Genomic DNA, 22,095 nt, shown 5'->3' on the forward strand with positions numbered 1-22,095 from the left:
GTACTATCCTTGCATCAGTTCCCTGTTGCTGCTGGACACTAGCAGCTTGTAAAAAGTGAGTTCACATTTTGAACACAGATTTCTCTGTTACCTTTTTGGGCATATTCAGAGCTGAGTGACTTAACAAACATGGATTAGAGTGAATTGTCTCTCTTAAAAAATCACAAGTAATGCTGAAAACATATGCCAGAGGCTGTGATGCTTTCATTGCCTGCACAGGCCAAGTTTGGCCTTCTAATTTAAAATGCAAGACAGGAGAAAAAAAGAGGCATGTAAAGTTAGGAGTGCAAATATTCTTTGGTTTACTCATTAAAACAAAAGGACACAGCAAACAGCAAAAACAATAGCAATTAAATAAACAGCAAATTCTTTATATGCATCCTAACAAAAAAGTCTTTAGGTATTTGAAATGTATTAACTTCTTACTTTTAAGTACATTACAGTGTCTAGAAAGTCACATTTTTTATCCCCCGATTATAAGGCAGAGAGAAGATGAAGGAGAAAAAGAAGGGTGAAGAGCAGGAAGGGAGAAAAGAAGAAAAAAAGAATTTATTCAAGATTCCATTTTTCCACTAGTTAAATAGTATATAACACAATGATAAAACTAATTTCTATTTCTAGTTTCATTGTACACAAAGCAAACTGGCTTGGAATTTACTACCAAATCATCAAGCTTTTTGAATTCACATCATCATACACATCAGCCTAGTGTATAAGATATACAGACTCACACAATTTTAGACAGAATTGCGACCTATTAGCAGAATTCTAAGTATCCTAAGGAATTGCACACGTAAGTCACTATGTTTTACCTTATTGTAGGCGTAGTTAAATTATGTACCGCAGGAGGTTTCTAGAGAATACTCTTCCCCAGTAAGGCTATGTTACTGTAGCTTATTCCTCAAATAATCCCCATGTAATCAAAGGAAGCAAGCATTTGTGCGGGTCTATCAGGATCTATACAGACAGAAAGCCTTGCAGACAGAAAGTTTCCACCACTGAGCTGGAGATGAACAAGCTTGTTAAGACTCTACATGACAGAATCACTGATATTTAAAACTGAATGCTTCATAAGGGCATAACAAGGAAGCTGTGATCTGTGCAGAGAGCATGAAGTACTATAAATGAATCAAATATATGTATTTTACAAGTGAAAGAAATTCTACCATCACCATCATAGTCTGTGGACTCTGATAGGTTAGAAATAATTCTGTAAAACTATGAAAGATGTGAATTATCTGACAGCATACTGGGCTGTATATCTATCTTTGCAAGACTTCTACTCTACTGGGACTGTTCTGTTTATTGTCTTTATCCCCCTGTTTCCATAGGCAAAGCACAGTAAAAAAAGTCATGTGCAGTCTTTCTTCCAGATGTACTATGAATAGCAACAGATAACTCATCAAGGAGAATTAGTTTAATGGAGATATTATGGAAAAATCTGACATACTGTAAAAAAACCTTTTTGCATGCTCCCTTATTCCTTCATAAATCATCAGTGTTCCATCTACAAATAATGCATAATCAACTTTAATACAAGTACTTATATGTTCCCCTCATCTAGCATTTTGTTGACACCATCACAAAGTTTCTGCAAATGGAGTTTAAAAGGTCCAAAGGGATTGTACAAGGCAGCCAAAAATTCACAATCAGAGAAGTGATCAAAGACATTGTTGACACGTCCATGTGACTTTGCAGTTAGGTGACGCTGAATGATTTCATGAAGAAGCTCTCTACAATCATTTAACAATTTGGACAAAAAATTCCTGTCGAAGGTATAATCCACCTGATGGAAACTGACCACGGTCTTAGCCAGCTGATGAACTTTCTTCTTGAATTTCTCCATCAGTGCTATTTCATCCTGATTGAACTGGTTGTTCCTGTAGAGAATTGCCAATTTGAGGACTATTTTAATGAGATTTTTGATTATTTTCTCTGCTTCCTTTTTATTTTGTGTATATTCCTTGGTCACTCTGTAGAGCTCATCTAAAACATCACTGCTTGTATCATCAATCAAAGTGGTTGCAATAGATTTGGACACCATTTTTCCAAGGATCTTCTTCTGTGCCTGAATGGCCAGACTTTTCGAGTTGAATACATCTGTGGCCACTGTGGAGAGAAAAAAGAAAAAGAAAAAAAAAAAAGAAAAAAAGGAAAAAAGTATTAAGTATGCAGTCAGTATTTCCTAAGAGATACACTATGCACAGTAAATAGGGAAATATTTCCAAGTCTTTCCATTCATGTTAGTCCTACTAACTGCCAGAAAAATAACGCGAACACAGGTATGTAGTTGCAGCAAACCACATATTTTAAACCCCTAAAACTCTTGTCTTTGGGCATGCATTCTGGCAGGTTGTTTTACCTGGAAGAAAACATGAAATGAGGCAGAACTTGGTAAAAAATGGTTTTAAAGTATATATATATGATGGGATTTCTAACTGAAACAATGCCCCTACCCTATTTGATCAGATGAGTTGTAAGTCTGATCTAATTCTCAAATTCACAATGGAATCTGAATCCATGTGACTATCTCAATGTCATGACAATTACCACTGCTACTCAGAGATAGTAATTCAGTGAACTGATTATTGTAAAACTCTTTCCTCCTTAGCATATTACATGATCAGTGAATTCAGACATGACCCATCTATTTTATATATATATATATATATATATATATATATACTATATATATATACCTAGGGTTATATGTATATATAAATAATCCAAACACAAAAATCTTTTGTCAGCAAACAATATAGAGGTTCTCTGGAGGAAGTCTTAAGAAGCTAATTTTCAGATGGAAGGCAAGTATAGAGTAACATTTCTAAACTTAATGGAGAAATAGACAAAAATTAACAGTCTGGGATTACCACAGCACTTGATAATATAACCTTCTAAAGAAATCCTTCTGTTACCAATAAAGAATATCTTAGAAGACATTTTCACCTCCCAAACCATGCTTGTCTGAACCAAAATACCCAATGTCTGTCATTTCTTCAAATAATTAAAAGACTCCAAATGTTCATTCAGAAACTTGCTTTGTTAAATGTTACAGCTCATGTTCTGTTTCCAGTGACAACAATTTACAGCACATTCCCTTTGCAGCATGCTCTCCAATAAAGTACATGCAAATTCCCATTTCCAGGTTGAATGGTCTGAGAGGCCTTTACACTGCAGCTTCCCTGGAGTCTCAGACAGCCTGAAGGAAAGCTTTACAGATGCCAAACAGTAAGTCCCTGAATCTGGGAAAGGCTTCCAGCTGTTTGTACCAGGCAGCTCGGTGAGTTCAGACACACAGTGTGTCTGGGGTTCTGGGGTTCCAGCTAACAGAAGGAACTTGTCCTTCAGGACATCTGAGACACAAATTTGTTTTTTTTTTTTCAACAGTACCTTTGAGAAAATTAGTAAGAAGCTCCTTTTTTGTCATCTTGGTTTGTTTTGTAACACTTTCACTAGATTTTGTTTTGAAGCATGAAGTGTTTGTGTGTATTTTTAAAAATCTTTACTACACGAGGCCACTGAAAACCAAAGAACCCATTGTTAACTATCGTGAGCAGAGCAGTCAAGATCACAAGACAGAAATGTTTCTAACCACAAATATTAAAGTTGCTAAGTAGTCAATGTGAAATGAAAATATTTGATTAATTTTTTGTGTTTTTAAATACAAAACTGCAATGGCTACTGTGCAAATGAAACTAATCAAAGTTTTTCAAAGGCTGGAAGAACAGTAGAAGTTGACAGCCAATATTTTACAAAGATCTACAGAATAATAATAGTTCTTTCCTCCACAGCACAAATACTGATTGTTCTTTCATACCTTTACTTTGCTAAAGTCTTTCAATTTACTTCCTATAACTTCTTTCTGACACTCCACAAAGATAGATTTATGTTAGTACTAATTGCAGTCGCTGTGTGGAAATATCTTCCATAAATCTGCAGAGAACCCTCTCCCCCCCCGTATGATATGTATTTATTTTAAAATATTCTTTCCCAAGATGCTGTAGGTTCCAAAAAAGGAAGCATCGGTTTGATGAAACTGAAAACAAGGAAGTTTTCTAAAAATTTTACAGTTTTGCAACCAAAAAACTACCTTTCCACTGTGTAATTTAACATTTGACAAAGTGGAGTTCAACATGTAATTATCATTGCTCACTTACAAGAAGTGTTAAACCCTTAATGGCATTTCTTTACAAACTGTCTGAGTTTTGGAACTACTCAGCACGAAATAATTTATATCTACTCTGCAGCACACCAGAAGTCAGCTATGTTCTCCCTGTTTGATTACATGGGTTCTCAATTGATGGTTAAGCAATATACTACAGTATTTCAGTGAATCCAAAAGGGAGCTTGCAAACTATTTTATTATCAGGATTTTACCTCAATACTATTGACAGAGTTAAAATGCACTTCCCAGTCAATTGTTTAAATAAGACTGAGTTTAAGCAGTAAGATCACAGAGGTCCTTCAGACCTCTATGCTCCCTCGTGCTTCCTTAAAAGACATTAAAATTATTACTTACTTGTTCATCAAATGGAACAGCAATTGCTAATGCTGACAGCTGAAAAAAGAGGCAAAACCCCCGAGGTGCAGACTGGCCTGAGGTTTATTTATTCCACTGAACCCAGCACACACTTTATCATGAGCTTTGGAATGCTGTCAGAAGCTATCACACACTGAACTCAGGTTTTTCCCCCTCACCATAACTGCAGCTTTTCTCAGCTACCTTTCTCCTCTCCTGCCTCCAGATCTTCATTTTTCTTTGGCAGCTCAGAAGGCAAAAATACTTTGCAGTGGTTTCACTTCCTTGAAAAGAGAGCTGAAAGGAAATTGCACTGCTGAGCAAGCAGTGCAAGAGCAACAGTGGTTACAGATAACGGACAGCTGGAACCAGCAGCAGAAAGAGAGGGAGAAAAAAGGTCCTGTGACTTGAAATGGCAGGGAGGTGGCAAGAAGAGGTTAAAACATTAACCTCTTTGTTAAAGTCTCCCAGTTTATTCACTATGCCTTGTGAGCACACCTCCCATGGCGTATGGGAGACACCTGATACACAGGGTGCTGGTGCTTGGTGGCTGCTGGCTGCCTGCATCACCAGCCCCGAGTTCCCAGCATCAATCAGGACAGACAACCAACCCCTTTCATACCTCTGACAACAATTTCAGGAGCAGGCACTCAAAAACAAAACTGTAAATCAACAGTGAGACAACTACTTAAAGCACTGTTGTTTTCTTAGGCTTGAAATATGCAGTCACCATTAAAGAGCAATGGCAGTAGCAGCCAGGGTACAAAAAAGTCTGACAGGGCCTCCTGCACATACAGGTCCCTTCCTTGCACTTTAAAAACTGAAATAATGCCATTTCTCTGGTGACCTATGGCAGACCCAGAATTTGGGCAAGTTATCCAAAACAATTTTAAGCACCACACAGTTTTTCCTCATGATTGCTCTTCATAGCTTCTATTTATTTTCATTGCAGTTTTACACTCCACTTTTTGAAATGTATCATCAAATCATATCCCTTTGAAATCAATGGGATGTCATTTTCTGTACAGCCTATAAAAACAAACACGACTGTGTTCAGTAGAGCTGCTGCTTGGCAGAAGATAGCAGTCCAAGTGGAAAGACTCTCAAAAGCAAAGCTGCCTTCATTACTTCAAAATTCACAGGATCTTAGGGATAAAAGGAACATCTGCAAACTGCTAATTTATGATATAGAGGAGCAAACAAGATGGTGGAGACTGTCTCCTGTGAAAGGTGGAGCTTATTAATTATGAACCTTGCCTAGATGTGAGGTGCCTATGGCAGGGAGGCTGATGTAGATGATGTCTAAGGCCCCTTCCAACCTAAGCCATTCTATGATTCATTTTCCCAAGCTGTATATGTGTTTACACAGGCATTTTGTATTAAAGTCAGTAAATATTGGGCATGTAGCAGCATTCCACATATGTTTTTCTAAAAATTCTTCATGTTACACTTGCTTTCCTTAAAGCTACGGTGGAAATACAAACTTTCAGTGAAAAATTAGAACTGTGGGTTAATAAACTCTCAGGAGACTGGCATAAAAGTACAAGCAACATACCATTTAAGGCTCTGATGGTGATTTTTCCCTGACATGGAAGTCAGTACATCTCCCTCCATACTGTAGCAAACTACCTATTACCAAATAACCTATTACTCAGTTCTATATATAATAATAATAATAATTAAAAAAATAAAATAAAAAAAGTTGAGTCAGGTTATTTCACTGCCTTAAATCAAGGCAAAAAGTTTTTTCCACAAGGTAAGTTGATGGTATATTCAACATCAATTGCAGTTGCAGTTGAGTATATTCCATCTGGTGTACACTGGCAATGAATACCTGAGTCACTGAGTATTTGTAAGCTTGCTGTAATAAAGAAGGATTAGAAAAAAATAATCAGTAAAAACTTCCAGTGAACCATGCTAAATTCCATGGGCAAGTCAAAGCTGAGCTTTCTGACATGAGCTGCATTTCTAGCACACTGCTCCAGCAGAAGAGAAAATGTGACTGTGAAGCAATTAATAAGGCTGCCGTGGGAAACCCGGATCTCGCGTCAGCCTCTGACACAACACGTTCTGCACTGGTACCTGGTGAGTGCAAGCTCTGAAAATGAGAGGAGTATTTGGGCAAGGCACAAGGAACACTTACTTGTGATTAGGAGAGTGACAGTACTGAGGACTTCAGGCAGCATTTAAAAGACCTTTAAAAAAGCATTTAACAGTAAAGCATAGCCTTGAGAAACCAATTTCCTGCCAGGCATCCTGTGTGCACGAGGGTGTTTGCTTCTCTACAGACCGTGGGTGAGCTGAAAGTCCACACACACCATGTGAATTGTGGGTTCAGTTCAGGCTCCTGGAGTGAGAGACCATCATTTTCCTGGGGGGACGAGACTTGAAATTAAGAGGCACTGACAGCACAAGGCTTTCCCAGCATCTCTGACCAAGAGTTATTCATCTCCAAAATCAGAAGATCAGCTAGATATCAAGAGATAAAAACATTACTGAATTTGGACTTGTGCCTTCTGATTTCTGGGTCTCTAAAGAACTACCCCTATCAGGAATGATACAGGCCAGACACATTAAAAACCTACTTAAACTGAAAGGTGTAAATATATGACCTCATGTATAAACACACGACTTCAGTAAGATAAAGCTCCAACAGTGATAAACTGCAAGAGAACATCAGGGAATGAACAAGTCTTGAAGCACAGAAAAGGCAGAAATAGAGTCATAAACTCGTTAGTAAGGCTGTAACAATTTTCACAATTGTACTTGCTATGTGATAAGATTAAACAATGAGTGGTAGGACATAGACTATGAATTCTTCAGATATGAGTAAGGTAAGCTGATTTTTCTAGCTGGCTGCATGATTTACAGCTTCTTCTTAAGAACCTTCTGAGAGAGTGAGTCACAGTTTCAAAGGATGTTTTTGTTTTTGTTGTTTTTTTTTTTTCTTTTTTTTTTTTTTTTTTTTTTTTTAACAGAAGAGTCAGTGTTCTGATTCTTATCTAAGTGCTTCAAAGTTTCCTGGGTGAAAGGTGAGATAAATTGAAAATTTTTAAAAGCACAGATAAAGTCCCTGCAAAGTATAATTCACTCAAAAAATTAAGGAGTCCACTTCAGCATATTAGCTGGTTTCTGTGTTTGCAAGCATTTGGTCACTTCTTGGCTTTTCAAAAGCTGAAGAAAATTTGTTCCAGACATGCAAGACCAGGCAGCTCTCTGACAGCTTTCACTCTTCAACCTCAGATACTGGGACTGCAACTTCTAAGCTGGCTGCTGGCAGGAGTGAGAGAAGGCCAGGGCAGCTGCAGAGTTTTTTAAGAAAAGGACTACAACATAGCAGACAGCTTGGGCAAGCATCATCAGGCAGTGGAAAAGCCAGAGGGCAAACGGCTAAGTGCAGAAGGAAAAAAAAAAAAAAAAAAAGCCCAAAAACCCTATACAGTATGTAGTTTTTCCACTTAAGTCGCTACTTCTTTTGGTGCAGATATACAAGGTCCTTATTTGGAGAAAAAATGTTTTGTTCAGCATTTTGTTTTTAAAAAGGAAAATTTATATACAAGTATTAATTTTAACTAGATAGCAGTTTAAACTGAAATTTTCAACACATACAAAGGATTTGTTCATAAAGGTAAGCAACTTTTCCCTACAGTTTTCTTCATAGGTACAGTAAAATGTACTAAATTCTCACTTATGAATTCTCACTCTTTATGAATTGAGCATGCCATGAGAATGTTAATTAGTCATGCTATGTTTACTAATTTTAACGATCCCACTGGAAGACTTTCAAAAGAAAAAATACCTAATCTGAAGGCAAGCCTAATGCATGGCAAATATTTCATTGAGGAGGCTTATTGATTTGGAAGTCAGTTCTGAGGCTGCTTACTCTGAAGCAATAGTTAATCAAGCAATTTTGGGAAAAAAAATCTGGCTAATGAAGAATTTTTTGAAATACAGACTATGTCAAATCTGCATACTTACACTGAAAACATGCAGGAATACAGGAGAGATTAAAGAAAAGCTAGCAAACACTGTTGGGAACACCCGATTTTTCTCAATAAAATGCTGAAGAAGTCATTGATAAGAGGTTTGTCAAAACCTTGCTGTAATAAACATAAAAGATACTGTTACATTCTTCCTGACTTTGCTATTTTGTTCTAGCCTTAATTTCCAAATGACCAAAATTTGACCAATAGCAAAAAGATGTCACACTTTCTAACTGCAAAAACAAACCATGAAAAAACCAGAAACCAAAATCTTTTCTTGAGGGGAGAAGAATTACCAAAACCACTGGAGTTTAAGGCTGGGTAGCATGGAGAGATGCTATTTCCAACAAGAATGTATGTGCAGATTTTTGAAGCCCCAAGAGAGCAGTCTGTGCCAACAGGTTATTCTGGTTTTACATGCCTGTGCTTCCCACAGCCACCCTGTGCATCACATGATTATATAGACTGTAGCTGATTTAGAAATTTAAAAAGCATTCTTAAAAAGCCTTTTTCCTTGATCCTCTGCATGTATTTCAATTAACACTGCTGCTTTAATAATAAAAATATAATCAGATTAACTTCTGACATCTTCTGCTATAAAAGTGTATTTTGAAATATATTGGGGATTAAACAGAGAAAATGGCAGTCACACTGTGGTTGTCCATAGACTGGGGTCACAAACTTAATTTGGTTATTCCTTTGCTGCCATTTGCTAGCCTTGCTGGAATGTAAAAACAGGTGCTCCAGTGTTAAACAGGCATCGTGTGTATTTCAGCTGTTGGCCATTTCAGGGCTACATCCAGTTCCTTTATATCTACCAGGTGTCCATGAGTACTCAACACTAATACTGCACAAATCTTCATAGGAAATTAGGTTTATCTTATGTCACTCCTTCCAACCAAGCAATTGCAAACATCAGTACTACGTTCTTCTGTCCAGACTTAGAAAACTAGAGCCAAACTGCAGGAAGGAAGCAGTGCCAAGCTCCCTAAACTAAGTGGCACTTCCAATAAAACAGTCTGGGTGATAGAATGGCATGTTTTACCAAAAGTTGTTGCAAGTTTAAAAAGAAGTATCTAGTTTATGTTACAACCACCTTGGCAAAAGAAACCTCTTATGAAAAAGAGACTGGCTGTAGGCACAGAAACTAGAGTATAACAGAAGAGCTTCTGGCTTGAATGGAGAAGAAAAAAGAGGGGAGAGAGAGGGAGGGGAGAGAGAGAGAGAGAGAGAGAGAAAGCACGAGCAGTAACCCTGGGGAAACTTGAATCCATTGGAGAAACTTACATTTTACTTGGAGGTAGTGGGGTGGTGGTTAATAGGAGTTAACAGGAGGTTTAAGATACATGTGGCAAAAATACAGTGAACTGGAAGGTCTAGACAAGATGGCAATCTGGCATGAGAAGAACAGGGAACTCAATTACAAGGACAAGGTAGCAACCTGGCTGTCAAAATGCAAAGGGTACATATTTTGAATAGCATGTGAAGAAAGCCACAGCAGGGGCATCAGAGTGTTTAAATGACTGAAAGGCTTGTGAGTGATATTACAATTATTTTGAAAGTAGTTAATAACGTTTTTCCTGTATTTCTAGTTCTGTTTTCTGTTCTTCTCAATGCTGATCTGTATGCCACCCTGCCTGTTTCTTGCAGACAGGACAGGAGTCTCACTGTAATGTTGGAGGAAGGCTAGATTGATAGTTTGCAAATTGTTTATATATATTAGTCATAGTTTGCACATTGTTTAAATATATTACTCTTGTATCTTCTACTGGTTGCACTGAGAAATGCAACAACATCATTACCACCCCCCAGAACTTGATTTCTCTCTTCTCTTTTCTAGAGAAACTTCTGACACAATGAAGATTGTCACAGCTACAGACCAAAGAAAGAAAAAAGACTCAATTGCCCAGTAGCAAGTCCCAGGGCACTGAATTCTTAGTTTTCTGGTTTGCATATTTTCAATATCAACACTAAAACTCAAATACAAGAAAATGTGCCACTTAAGAATTCTATTTATCAGATAACTGGTTCTTCCTTGGGCCTGGAACACTACTGACACCTTTCATCTCTTGCAGTTTTTAGTTTTTCACTACCTGTTCCCTGTTTTCTAGCATGGAGGGTAAGATTCCTGTTATGAAACATGCAGTTTTCTGCCTGCACATAGACTATGTGACTACGTGTCTATTCTTCTGTACCAATCATATTACCTGTGAGTACAGAGGGCTACACTTGGTACTCATAGTGGTCTTTTCAATTGTCACTACTAAAAGACATTTTTCATAATTTCCTCTTCCAAAAGGAGAAAAATAAATTAACCCATCAGCTTTGCATTTTTTTCCCCACTAATTAGCAGCCACAGCCTGTTCCTTCTGTATCTATAGTACAACTACCAGGACTTTCATCCAAATTTCCATGCATGAATCAACAGTTGAGAGCATTTTCCCTCCTTTCTGCCCTTGCTCTCTTGAAGCCAGTTTAGAACAGGCTCCCCAAGACCCAAAGGCACAATCTGTTTTTTTTGCTCTTACTCCTGTTTCTTTCCATTTCATTTGCCTTATTCCTAGAATCTCCAGTTCAAAAACAATGCTCAAAACAGCTAAAAAAGTATGCAAAATACTCTATACATAAAATCCACTGGGGAAAAAAAAAACAAAAAAAACCCACCTTGAAAATCTTCCACTTAACAACACCCAAACTATCAAGCATAAACTGAGACTGTCAGAAAACAGGTCCACCTTCCCATGTATCTTAAGAATTTGGATTTGCTTTCATTAATATAATTAAATCCTAGCAGCGTATAAAGCATAAGTGAAAAGAAAGGTGTTCAGTACTGTTAGTAACTTGTTCTATAAAATTAAATCTTCTGGTTAAACATAATGAGTGTGACACTGATGTTGTCTTTTATGTCAGGAATCATTATTACTTGGATACAGAACTTTGACACCTAGCAGAGCACTAGCAATCCAATTTATTTTTAAGTGATGCAAATATATTTACTGACTTAAACTAGACAGCTGAGATCCCTTTCAGCCTCAGCTGGTCTGTGATTCTGTAAAACCTGCATCTATTTTGTAATTCACTCCTCAGGGCAAGGCACAGGAGACAAAGTGCACTGCTTTTAACAGCTGTTGACTACAGTGGAATTGAAATGACCAAGTTGAAATGTCCAATTTCTTTATGTTGTGCTGGACTCAAATAGAGTATTTGAATAGGTGATGAACAGCACTGATGAGCTATGAAGGGATATCCACTATTAGGAAAGGTTGTAGTAGCTTGAGATTTTTAGGTTTATTACCCAAAAAGTAAGAAATAGGGAATGCAAATTTGGACCCGAAGAAGGAAAGAGTTCAAGTGTTGAAAATAAATACCATCAATCTAAATTCCAGATTTTTGCATTAAAGTAAAAATGTCAACAGTTTCTCTTTGCTTCACTGTGCTACTCCTACCCTCTCCTCCCATACTGCATAGCATGATGAAACAAGACCACAGCAAACTGATCCACATCTAGATCCACCAAAATCTGCATCTCTTTCAATTGGTTATAATACAAGACAAACATGTCTTGTAGCAAGGACATGTTACTTTAAGCATATACAGGATAGTGATGTCCTGCAGCACAGACTTCTAAATCTCTGATCTTCAGCATTGAGGACAAGGTTGTGAACTTAAGAAAGTCATCACAGATGAAGACGCCAGAGATGAACTTTATTCTTACTCCTATCCACTCTTTCTGTTCACAGCTCCAATTTTGTGAATTATAGTTTCAAGTTCTTTGTTAGTCTCTGAAGCAAAGTCAAAGCCACTATTTCTCAGTGAATACTTTTAACACAAATGTTTTAAGTGAGCAGAAATATCCATTCATTCTCTCTTCACAAGCCTCTTTGGCAGCCAAAAAATTTGCCAATGTAATTTACTTGCTTTTGCTAATTAAACCAAAATTTTCTTCTTTTTATAAAAAAAAATATGTTTTTAGAAAAGCTTGGTAAAGGGTACACAGCAAAAGCAAAAAAAAAAAAAAAAAAAAAAAAAAAAAAAAAAAAAAAGCAAAAAAAAAAAAGCTCATGAGACCTTTAATTTTTAATATAGTGGAATTTCTGTAATTTTACCAAAGTCAAGGAGTCAAGGTTTCCTGAACTGGTTGATGAAGTGGATTAAGTGGAAGTTTGTCCATGCGTGGACTGATTCAATGCTTTATTAATTCCTGTATGAAGAGAAATGTAAACATTTTGGGATCCAGACTTAAGGGTAGCATATTCTTGGAGGTCCACTGAAATCACTGCTACAAAAGCCTTAGAGAAAGCTGCAAGTATCGACCTTCACAGATATGTAAAATACATCTCAGAATACATCCCTGGATTCAAATTACAAGTCTTTCAAGAATACATGCTCTCAAATACATGAAATGCTAACTCCCGCTTTACTGCAATTTATTCTGTTTAGTGTAAACTGCTAGGAGGAACAGGATTCTCTGCAGACACCAATATTTCTATATAGTATGCCAAACTGAAATGTAGGTTTCCCCTTCTGCTATGCAAAACAGATTCTTTGATCTTTCATTACTAATCTGCATAGTTAAAAATATTGATATCCAATTTAACAAGGGATAAAGAAAAGTAAATTAGTTTATTTAGTGTTCATTCAATCCTGTATGTTGCTTACAGTGAAACCAATCTCAGGTGACGATTTTGGATCCCAGGTTCCCCAGACTGAATCTGCCATGCCCCGCAGAGGTGTGGGTTCTCTACTTCTGTTTGCTAGCAAGTCCAGTACTAGAAATGAAGTAAAATAAAACAAAACTGTGACAGGAAAACAACCGATGAAACTGAATCAAACCACAATCCAGCACAGGCAGGGGATCTTATGAAGAAACCCAAAGCTTAAGATAAAACACTCTAAAAGGATGAAAGCAAAATGAAACTCTCAAAGGACTGGTTTCCTGGTTTCTCCCCTCTTTTCTGAAAGTAATACTGTGACCAATTGACAGCAGATTTAAAGCTTGTACTTTTTCTTTATCGTGGTTAAAAGCTGCTGTCACTTGCATTTGCATCGCTAAGCCCACAGTGTATCCTGCCCAGCTGTCATTATAGACATCTTTGCACAAAAGGAAAAATGTACATCTGCTATTACAGAACACAAGTAACTCAAAATCTACTGATGCAGACAGAGAAAACATGAAAATCTGTAATTTCTGGATTTCCCACAGCACAAAAGAATGCTCATGTCAACATGCATAAGACATATTCGAATTGGTGCTATTTATTAATGCAAGAATTGTCAGTTTAAACATTAAAAGTTGCTCCTAAGACTACTACTACTGGATACGGATGGACCTATGAAGCACCCACCAAGTAAGTAAACAAGAAAATTAGCCTTTAAGTATTAAAAAAGTAATTTTCATAGAATCATAGAATCATAGAATTAGCCGGGTTGGAAGGGACCTCAGAGATCATCTAGTCCAACCCTTGACCCACCGGAGCAGTTGCTAGACCATGGCACTGAGTGCCACATCCAGTCTTTTTTTAAATGTCTCCAGGGACGGAGAATCTACCACCTCACCGGGCAGTCCATTCCATAGCCTAATCACCCTCTCCGTGAAGAAATTCTTTCTAATATCTAACCTAAACCTCCCCTGGCACAACTTAAGACTGTGTCCTCTTGTCTTGTTGAAGGTCGTCTGTGAAAAGAGTCCAGTTCCCACCTTGCTACAGCCTCCTTTCAGGTAGCTGTAGACAGCAATGAGGTCTCCCCTGAGCCTCCTCTTCTTCAGGCTGAACAGCCCCAGCTCTCTCAGCCTCTCCTCATAGGGCCTGTGCTCGAGTCCCTTCACCAGACTGGTTGCCCTCCTTTGGACCTGTTCCAGGACCTCTACATCCTTCTTAAACTGAGGGGCCCAGAACTGGACACAGTACTCGAGGTGTGGCCTAACCAGTGCTGAGTACAGGGGAAGAATCACCTCCCTGGACCTGCTGGCCACGCTGTTCCGGATACAGGCCAGGATGCCATTGGCCTTCTTGGCCACCTGGGCACACTGCTGGCTCATGTTCAGTTTCTTGTCAATGCAGACTCCCAGGTCCCTTTCTGCCTGGCTGCTCTCCAGCCACTCTGTGCCCAGCCTGTAGCGCTGCATGGGGTTGTTGTGGCCAAAGTGCAGGACCCGGCACTTGGCCTTGTTGAACCTCATCCCGTTGGAATCGGCCCAGCTCTCTAGTCTGTCCAGGTCCCTCTGCAGAGCCCTCCTGCCTTCGAGTTGGTCCACACTTCCTCCCAGCTTGGTGTCATCTGCGAATTTGCTGATGATGGACTCAATCCCTTCGTCTAAGTCGTCGATAAAGATATTAAACAGAACTGGGCCCAATACTGATCCCTGGGGGACACCACTAGTGACCGGCCGCCAACTGGATGCAGCCCCGTTCAGCATCACTCTCTGGGCCCGGCCCTCCAGCCAGTTCCTAACCCAGCACAGGGTGCTCCTGTCCAAGCTGTGGGCTGACAGCTTTTTCAGGAGAATGCTATGGGGGACGGTGTCAAAGGCTTTGCTGAAATCCAGGCAGACCACATCCACAGCCTTCCTCTCATCCACCAGACGGGTCACCTGATCATAAAAGGAGATCAGGTTGGTCAGGCAGGACCTGCCCTTTCTAAACCCGTGCTGGCTGGGTCTGATCCCTTGCCCATCCTGCAGGTGCTGTGTGATTGCACTGAGGATGATCTGTTCCAGTCAGATTTTGGCTTTAAAGTAATTAGGAAATAGATTAAACTAATTTTATCCTACTACTTCTTCTATTGAGTGTGCTATACAGAAGAAGAAAAACAGAAGTTGTTTAGTCAAGTAACATAAAAATTGGTAGCTATGCACGAAATGCTCTGCTCTTAGCAAATAATGTAACTGCAACAAATAAGGCAGCCCAGAAGGTTGAAATAACACCTTGATATAGTTTTCATTTGCTTTATATACCAATTGTGTTTACAGAGACTCTAAATGCCTGAGGAGAGAGGGGGGAGAGGAAGCAACTCCCTGCAGTATTTAAGAACCCTTACAAAACTGTTACATTTAACAAGATTTGACCAAATGGTAAATTGCTATTGATGAAAGGAATGATGTGTGCTTTTGAACTAAAATTATAATTAGTATCTAAGGGTTACATTTTCCTTACATTATCCCTGAGGTATGTATTACGGAAGATACAGAAGCCTCTCTTTTAGCCTGTTTCTACACTTGGAAATAGTACTGATAAAGAATACAGCCTTTCTGAATGTAGGTGTAAGGTCTTTTCCTTACCCAGCTACTTCTTTTGATTCTCCAGAGATTCACTGACCTTTGCCCCCTGATCTCTAACCTCTGCCTCATTTGTGACAGCACAGTTTGCAAATTCGTAAAAAAAAACAACCAACAAACAAAGAAACCCACTCAAGGGTCTAAGATGTTCTGTAACATAGCAAATGCTGTCATCAACAGATATACAGAAGGACGATGCGGAAACTAATTCTCCTGTAAAACAATCAATTATGTAAGATGAAAAAGACCAGTAGAATTTGAAGACAGTGATGTCTTCCCACGTATTAAGTGCTGTGTCCAGTTTTGGGCTCCATAATAGCTTTCCAAAAAAAGGAGCTGACAAACTGTAGCAAGTCAAGCAAACAGCCACCAAGATGGTTAGAGAACACACAATACACAGGATAGGCTCTTGAGAGAGCCAGTTTTGCTGAACCTGAAGACTGAAAGTGAACCTAATGGATACATCTAACTTTTTACTAAATACTTAACAACTTAAGCAAAGCCAGGCTCTTTTGGGGCATACATTGCAAAAATGCAAGGGGCAACAGACAAAAGTAAGCAGCAGCAAGGCACATGCTTACTCAGAATGACCACCTTCACATCAAGGGCAACAAAATATTGAACATGTTGCTAGAGAAGTGGTGAGACCACCACTTTGAAGACATCATTGACTTGACTAGAAAAAGCCTAAGCATTGAATTTGGTTCCAACTTGAAAGCTAGTTCTGCCGTGAAAGGAAGGTTGCTCCCAACAACCTTCAGAATTTCCCTGCAGCTGCAGTTAATCTATGTTTCTCTCTATCAACCAGACAGCTTGAGGGACTGTATCTTACTTGAAATTAAACATGTGAGTCTTGCAGTTTACTATAGATTAAAAGATCTGGTTGCATAATTATATTAATGGAATTTTTTGAAAGCAATCTAGCATTGAACCCAACAATCACAGCTAAATTATTAACCTGTGAAACAGTTTCAGTGATTCTCTGAAGTAACCTACCAGCTACAGCTAGTGCTTATCTGCTTAAATTACCACCTAGTTTCCTCATCTACTCCAATTGCACAAGATTGGCTAAATACAAGGAGTATGAAAGTGTTCTGTAGAAGACCAAGACTCCAAATGGACTTCCAAACATGGTAGACAACAACAACAACAAAAGCCCAAAAAACAAAACAAAAAACCCAAATCAAACCCAAATAAAACACAACAAAACACACAGTTCATCCCATCAGATACTGAGTCTGCAGAAGAAGCAAAGAGAGCAGCCACCTAGTACCATCACAGAGAACTTAACTTGAAAGTTACCATGATTTGTCCAGGAAAGTAAAACCAATCAGTCTTCTAATTTTGAAGGGAAGAGAGGCAGAGGTGCTTCTAGAGTTATGTCATCGAGTCAGTGTTCTTACCAAGAGATTCAAGTCCTTGTGTCTAGATGGAGCTGTGGCAGCTGTACTGAAAACCAACTTTGCTCCTGTCTTCAAAGTCCTTTATCTGCTTCCTGTACCTTGCTCCATTAGATGTACAATCTTCCAAACAACATTTTAAAAAATCCAGCAGTTCTGAATTGCATGTGTGCCATAGTCTTCTTTCCTCCAAATATCCCATTTTTCCTTTTTCATTAAGGTGTTAGCTTCTTCCTTTTCCTTCCATGCCCATTATCTGTGCCTCTAACAATGCCTTCCCTACGGATATGTGATACAGTATTACATTGTTTGGTTTCCTAGTATTTCTTGTATCTCATAAGCTTACTTCCTTTTTTTCCTTCTTTCATGTACTAAAGTGATACAATTTGTATTTAGCTTGTCATATGAATCATGGATTCTAATAAGATATAGAAAGGATTACATGAAACACCAAATGGTTAAGCATTGCTCTGATTTACAAAACTGTGCTCAGATTTACAGAGCTGTGCACATAATACTTAAGACCCCAGTAATCTTTTCACTATCTTTATCAGCAGCAGACAGGTTATCTATAGAATAAAAAAATCCTCAGAGTGACTAATCTAGATCTCTGACACATCTGCTGAAGACAGATGTTCTTCCTCCTGCTGAACTGAACTTCTCAGGCTACTTTGAACAAAAGGCACATTTTCTGCTGGCCTTAAGTGTATTATTGATACTGTTGTTTTGACAAGAGAGGGCAAATGAAGTGCAGGTGAAATACAGGAAGGTCACATTTAGTAGTCTTCAGGGTGAGAGTAGAAGGTGGATCTAATATGTGGGGGTAAGCAGGAACTGCTTATGCTGCTTCCCTCTGGCTTTGTATGGAAAAAATGAGCTCCACTAAAGAGAAGGGGACAATCTCTATCTTTGGCAGCTGTCAAAGCTATCACAATTCACACAACCCCCTTCAGTCCAAAAGTGGACACCGAGACATCCCATTTTTGTTTAATCTTATGTTTTTCATGAAATTTATTCTAATTATGCATGTAAACAGTCTGTAACTTCGTAAGTTTACATGAAATGGGACTGTCACCACCTGGTACATGCTGCCTTTATGTATGGATTATGCTCTACTTGCAATACTTCATTTGCCACCATAAAAGCATAAAAGGGTCTAACAAATAAGAGTTTTCGAGATAGTGGGATGGAGAATCATACATTACAGACCCCAGTTGCTGTTCTGGAGGGAGTAAGTGGCCTGTAGGAAAACAAGAGCTAACAATTTGTAATCCAAATGAACATGATTCTAACCTGGAAAACTTTTACATAACAAGAGATGACTGCAAACTGTCAAAGCAAATCCAAGACTACTTGCAGCATGGAGTACTGACTTCTCAAAACAGCGAGTGCCTTGTGATTTTATAACCCCTGTGTTTTGTGTTCCTAAACCAAAGAAAACAGGTGAGCTCATCCCTCAGTAATCTCATTTGGATTAAAAAAATGCTAATTATGTCTAAAAAAGATCTGAGCGCTGGTAGGAATGCAGAGATATCTCTCTCTCATGAAAAGTGGTACTTAAAACTAAGTATCATGAAGATGAAATGCAGGCTCTCACTGCTTTCAAGTTTGTAATATAATATCCATCATTTTATATTTTATGTATTACACCTATTCTTGTATCTGTTATTATTTTAGTGCTCCTTTGAGACATTAGATTTATCTCATCTTCAAAATACACAACATCAGACCTGTAAAATGGAGTTGAAGCTTTCTGAAGCATTACATAAATTCCTCTTTTCTTCTACTGAAGAAATAATATGTAAAGAATCTGATAATAACAGAATTATCTTAATCAGTTTTGGCATGTATTTAAAATGGTATATATATGTGATACATATTTCTAATATGACAGCATTAAGAATATTTCCTTCAGATTTCAGAAAGGAATTAAATAACAGCCTTCCTTGGCATATGGCATGCCATGACATACCACAGTGTAACACCAAATTGAAATCATGCCAGTTTAATGCTATTGTTATTCTTCTTTAGCACGGTCTGTGTTCCATCCAGTGCAAAAGTAACTGCAAGAAACCATGCCAGGGTTATTTATATCATGACAGTTGTTGGAATCTGTAAATGCACCACAGATTGATACACACCAACACAGACACGCACAGACACAGATTTACCACAGCATTTTGGCATACAGATGAGTACAAAGATTGTTCTAATGTTACTAAGCAGCATGACAGAAGAAAGAGAACTGTTTCATGGAGCTGGGTCTCTTTAGTTTGGAGAAAAGGAGACTGAGGGGTGACCTCATTAATGTTTTCAAATATGTAAGGAGCGAGTGTCAGGGAGATGGAGTTAGGCTTTTCTCAGTGATTACCAGTGATAGGACAAGGGGTAATGGGTGTAAATTGGAGCATAGGAGGTTCAAGTTGAATATTCGAAAAAATTTTTTTACTGTAAGAGTGACAGAGCCCTGGAACAGGCTGCCCAGGGGGGTCGTGGAGTCTCCTTCACTGGAGACATTCAAAACCCGCTTGGACACGTTCCTGCGCGATGTACTCTAGGTGGCCCTGCTCTGGCAGGGGGGGTTGGACTAGATGATCTTTCGAGGTCCCTTCCAACCCCTAGGATTCTATGATTCTATGATTCTATGATTATGATTCTAATGTGGATCATGCAAAGATCAAACACAGAAGCTGAAAAGCCCCCATACACTGCTGCATACCCCATATCCAGCAATTAGTACAAAATACAATGAATTAATGACTGTCTTCTAGCAATGCCTTTTTACTCCAAGTTTCTGCTGGGAACAAGATCTGACTTGAGGTCAAAGACTCCACCTTCATTCAATTAATTATAGAAAAGAAAATTTTCAGGAGTCTACCATTTAAAATGGACCTTGATTTTGTGTTTCACATTAACAATGGGTAAAGCTCATTTTTACAGTAGTAAAATGTATGGTCTTCTATATTTTTAACGTAGATTTTTAAAACCAAACAATGTTGACCCGTTAAATTTACTTTCACAGGCATCCCAACATTCTTCAAACACTGCAATTGACATGGATATAGTAGCTGGATATGAAGTATTGCTCACTTCAGCATTAGATAACTGTCAGAACATATTACATATTCGATGTTCATCCTTAGCCTGCCTTTTCATTCAGGCTGATCTTCCAACACATGGTCCAAGAGTTACACCTGGAAGCTGAAAATGAATTTCAGAGAGCCTTGCACAATCCTTCACTACGCCATCGCCCCTGATGCTTCCCTGGCCACCTAAGCATCTCTGCTTTAAGCAAAATCAAAATATCGCTAAAAAACACCATTAAAATAACTTTTTTCTCACAGCTTTCTCCTCCTTTCACTTTGTAGCATGTAGCAAATTAACCACTAAGCTTTCTTTGCTAGGTCTAGCCTTGAAATGTACAGAAACTGGTAAAATAACTTCTTTTAATTGTCCAAGTGTACTCTCTACCTCTTCCATAACCAGTCACAGACCTTTCAGCTATTAATTCCCTGGCTAGACCATGGAATTTATGGGTAAATCAGAACTTCTCTTTTAGAGTATATTCAGTCTTACACTGAATGGAAAAATCAACCACCTCCTCTTTGGTAACCACTTAAAATATTACATATCCTTAGTGTGAAGAGTCTAAGCTCCAAACTCAGTCTGACTTTCTGAAACATCAGTGCTCTTTATGCAAAAAAAAAGCATTTCCTGATGAAACAGAACTAACTAGCTGAACAACCCTGAGACCCTACACAACATACACCATACCACTACAAATCAACAGGTATTTGACTGTATTTTCCAGTGTTTTGATTAGCGATCTTTCACAGCTTATTCAATCAGACTAGGAAAAATAGTGTTTACCTGCTAATCCCAGTCTTTATTTGCATATACCCTCTCCCTCCTTTTCTCATGCATCTTTTGCATTATTCCCTCACAGATGAGACCATATTACCAGGATACATTTACAGACCAATTGAAAAAAAGCCTTCATTGACGTCTGTATCTAATCTGCCCACAATAGCAACAGCCTTTATTTTCCTTTCTAACTAATAAAAATCACAAAACAACAAATCCCAAATCTTTTCTCAGCTAAAAATAACTAACCAAAAAGCTACCCAAGTCTTTCCTGTCTCAGCCACCTGCTTCATATTCTTTTTCCCACATGAAGACCCTGGCACCCCAAATTGTTTCCAAAAAAAATGAACAGAAAGGCAAAATATTTTCAGAGGATTTTAAGAATCTTAATCATCTAAGAAGGTAAGGTTTATTTAAACAAGAAAATTTACATTTCAAATGCAGTCAACTTGGTAAAATTGTCTGGAGCTTCCCATAGAAAACCAGAGGTTCTTGTATGCTATAGCATGCATGTTGATCTCTCTCCTGGTGTAAAACTGAAGGAGAATGCCCACATTGCCGTATACTCTGTTTTTCAAATAGTTCCTCCAGAGAAATACTTTTTCCAGTTACGTTTTTTATTAAATCTGTCCTACAGAATCTTCCTGGAAAAAATGCTGGCTTTTAGTTCACCTGTTAATTCAACTGAAGAAAGAAGAAAAAGGAAAGAGAATTGTTGTAATTCTTATCTAAGCATAGGATATCATGCTTCATTACTGAGAAGGTTCTATCACCATTATTAGCATTAAGTTTGACCCAGTCCAAACTAACTTCTGCAAATCAACAAACTATTCTTATATGCATGTAAGCAGACAGAAGTCCCTGTTAGTGTTACTTTTCAAGTGTGGGAAGTTGTTTAGAGTGTAAAGGGGAAACCATCTGAAACAGTCTGAAAATTTCTTGTTTTCACCAAATACAAAATGCTTAGGTTGCCTTACTGCTTGGTTATCTGTTGGGCTTCTAAGATTATTTTTCTAAGTCATACTGGATCTCTGTACGTTTGAGTCTCCC

General features: G+C 38.3%; 1 protein-coding gene across 6 annotated transcripts in view; it reads right to left on the reverse strand.

Annotated features, from left to right (window-relative positions):
- Positions 1 to 276: 276 nt before the first annotated feature.
- The window catches only part of TNFAIP8 (TNF alpha induced protein 8), a 59,426-nt gene continuing 37,607 nt past the window's right edge, over positions 277 to 22,095 (reverse strand). For 5 of the 6 annotated variants that reach the window (XM_030466900.1, XM_030466901.1, XM_030466903.1 and 2 more), the window contains one exon: positions 277 to 2,109. In XM_030466900.1, coding sequence (XP_030322760.1) covers positions 1,544 to 2,109 — 566 coding nt within the window. In that variant the 3' untranslated portion in view covers positions 277 to 1,543. Of the gene's footprint in view, positions 2,110 to 4,522; positions 4,601 to 22,095 lie in introns of those variants that run through there. The other variant, XM_030466902.1, reaches the window with a different exon arrangement.

This window comes from Calypte anna, chromosome Z (assembly GCF_003957555.1).
Source record: "Calypte anna isolate BGI_N300 chromosome Z, bCalAnn1_v1.p, whole genome shotgun sequence".
Lineage (NCBI taxonomy): Eukaryota > Metazoa > Chordata > Aves > Apodiformes > Trochilidae > Calypte > Calypte anna.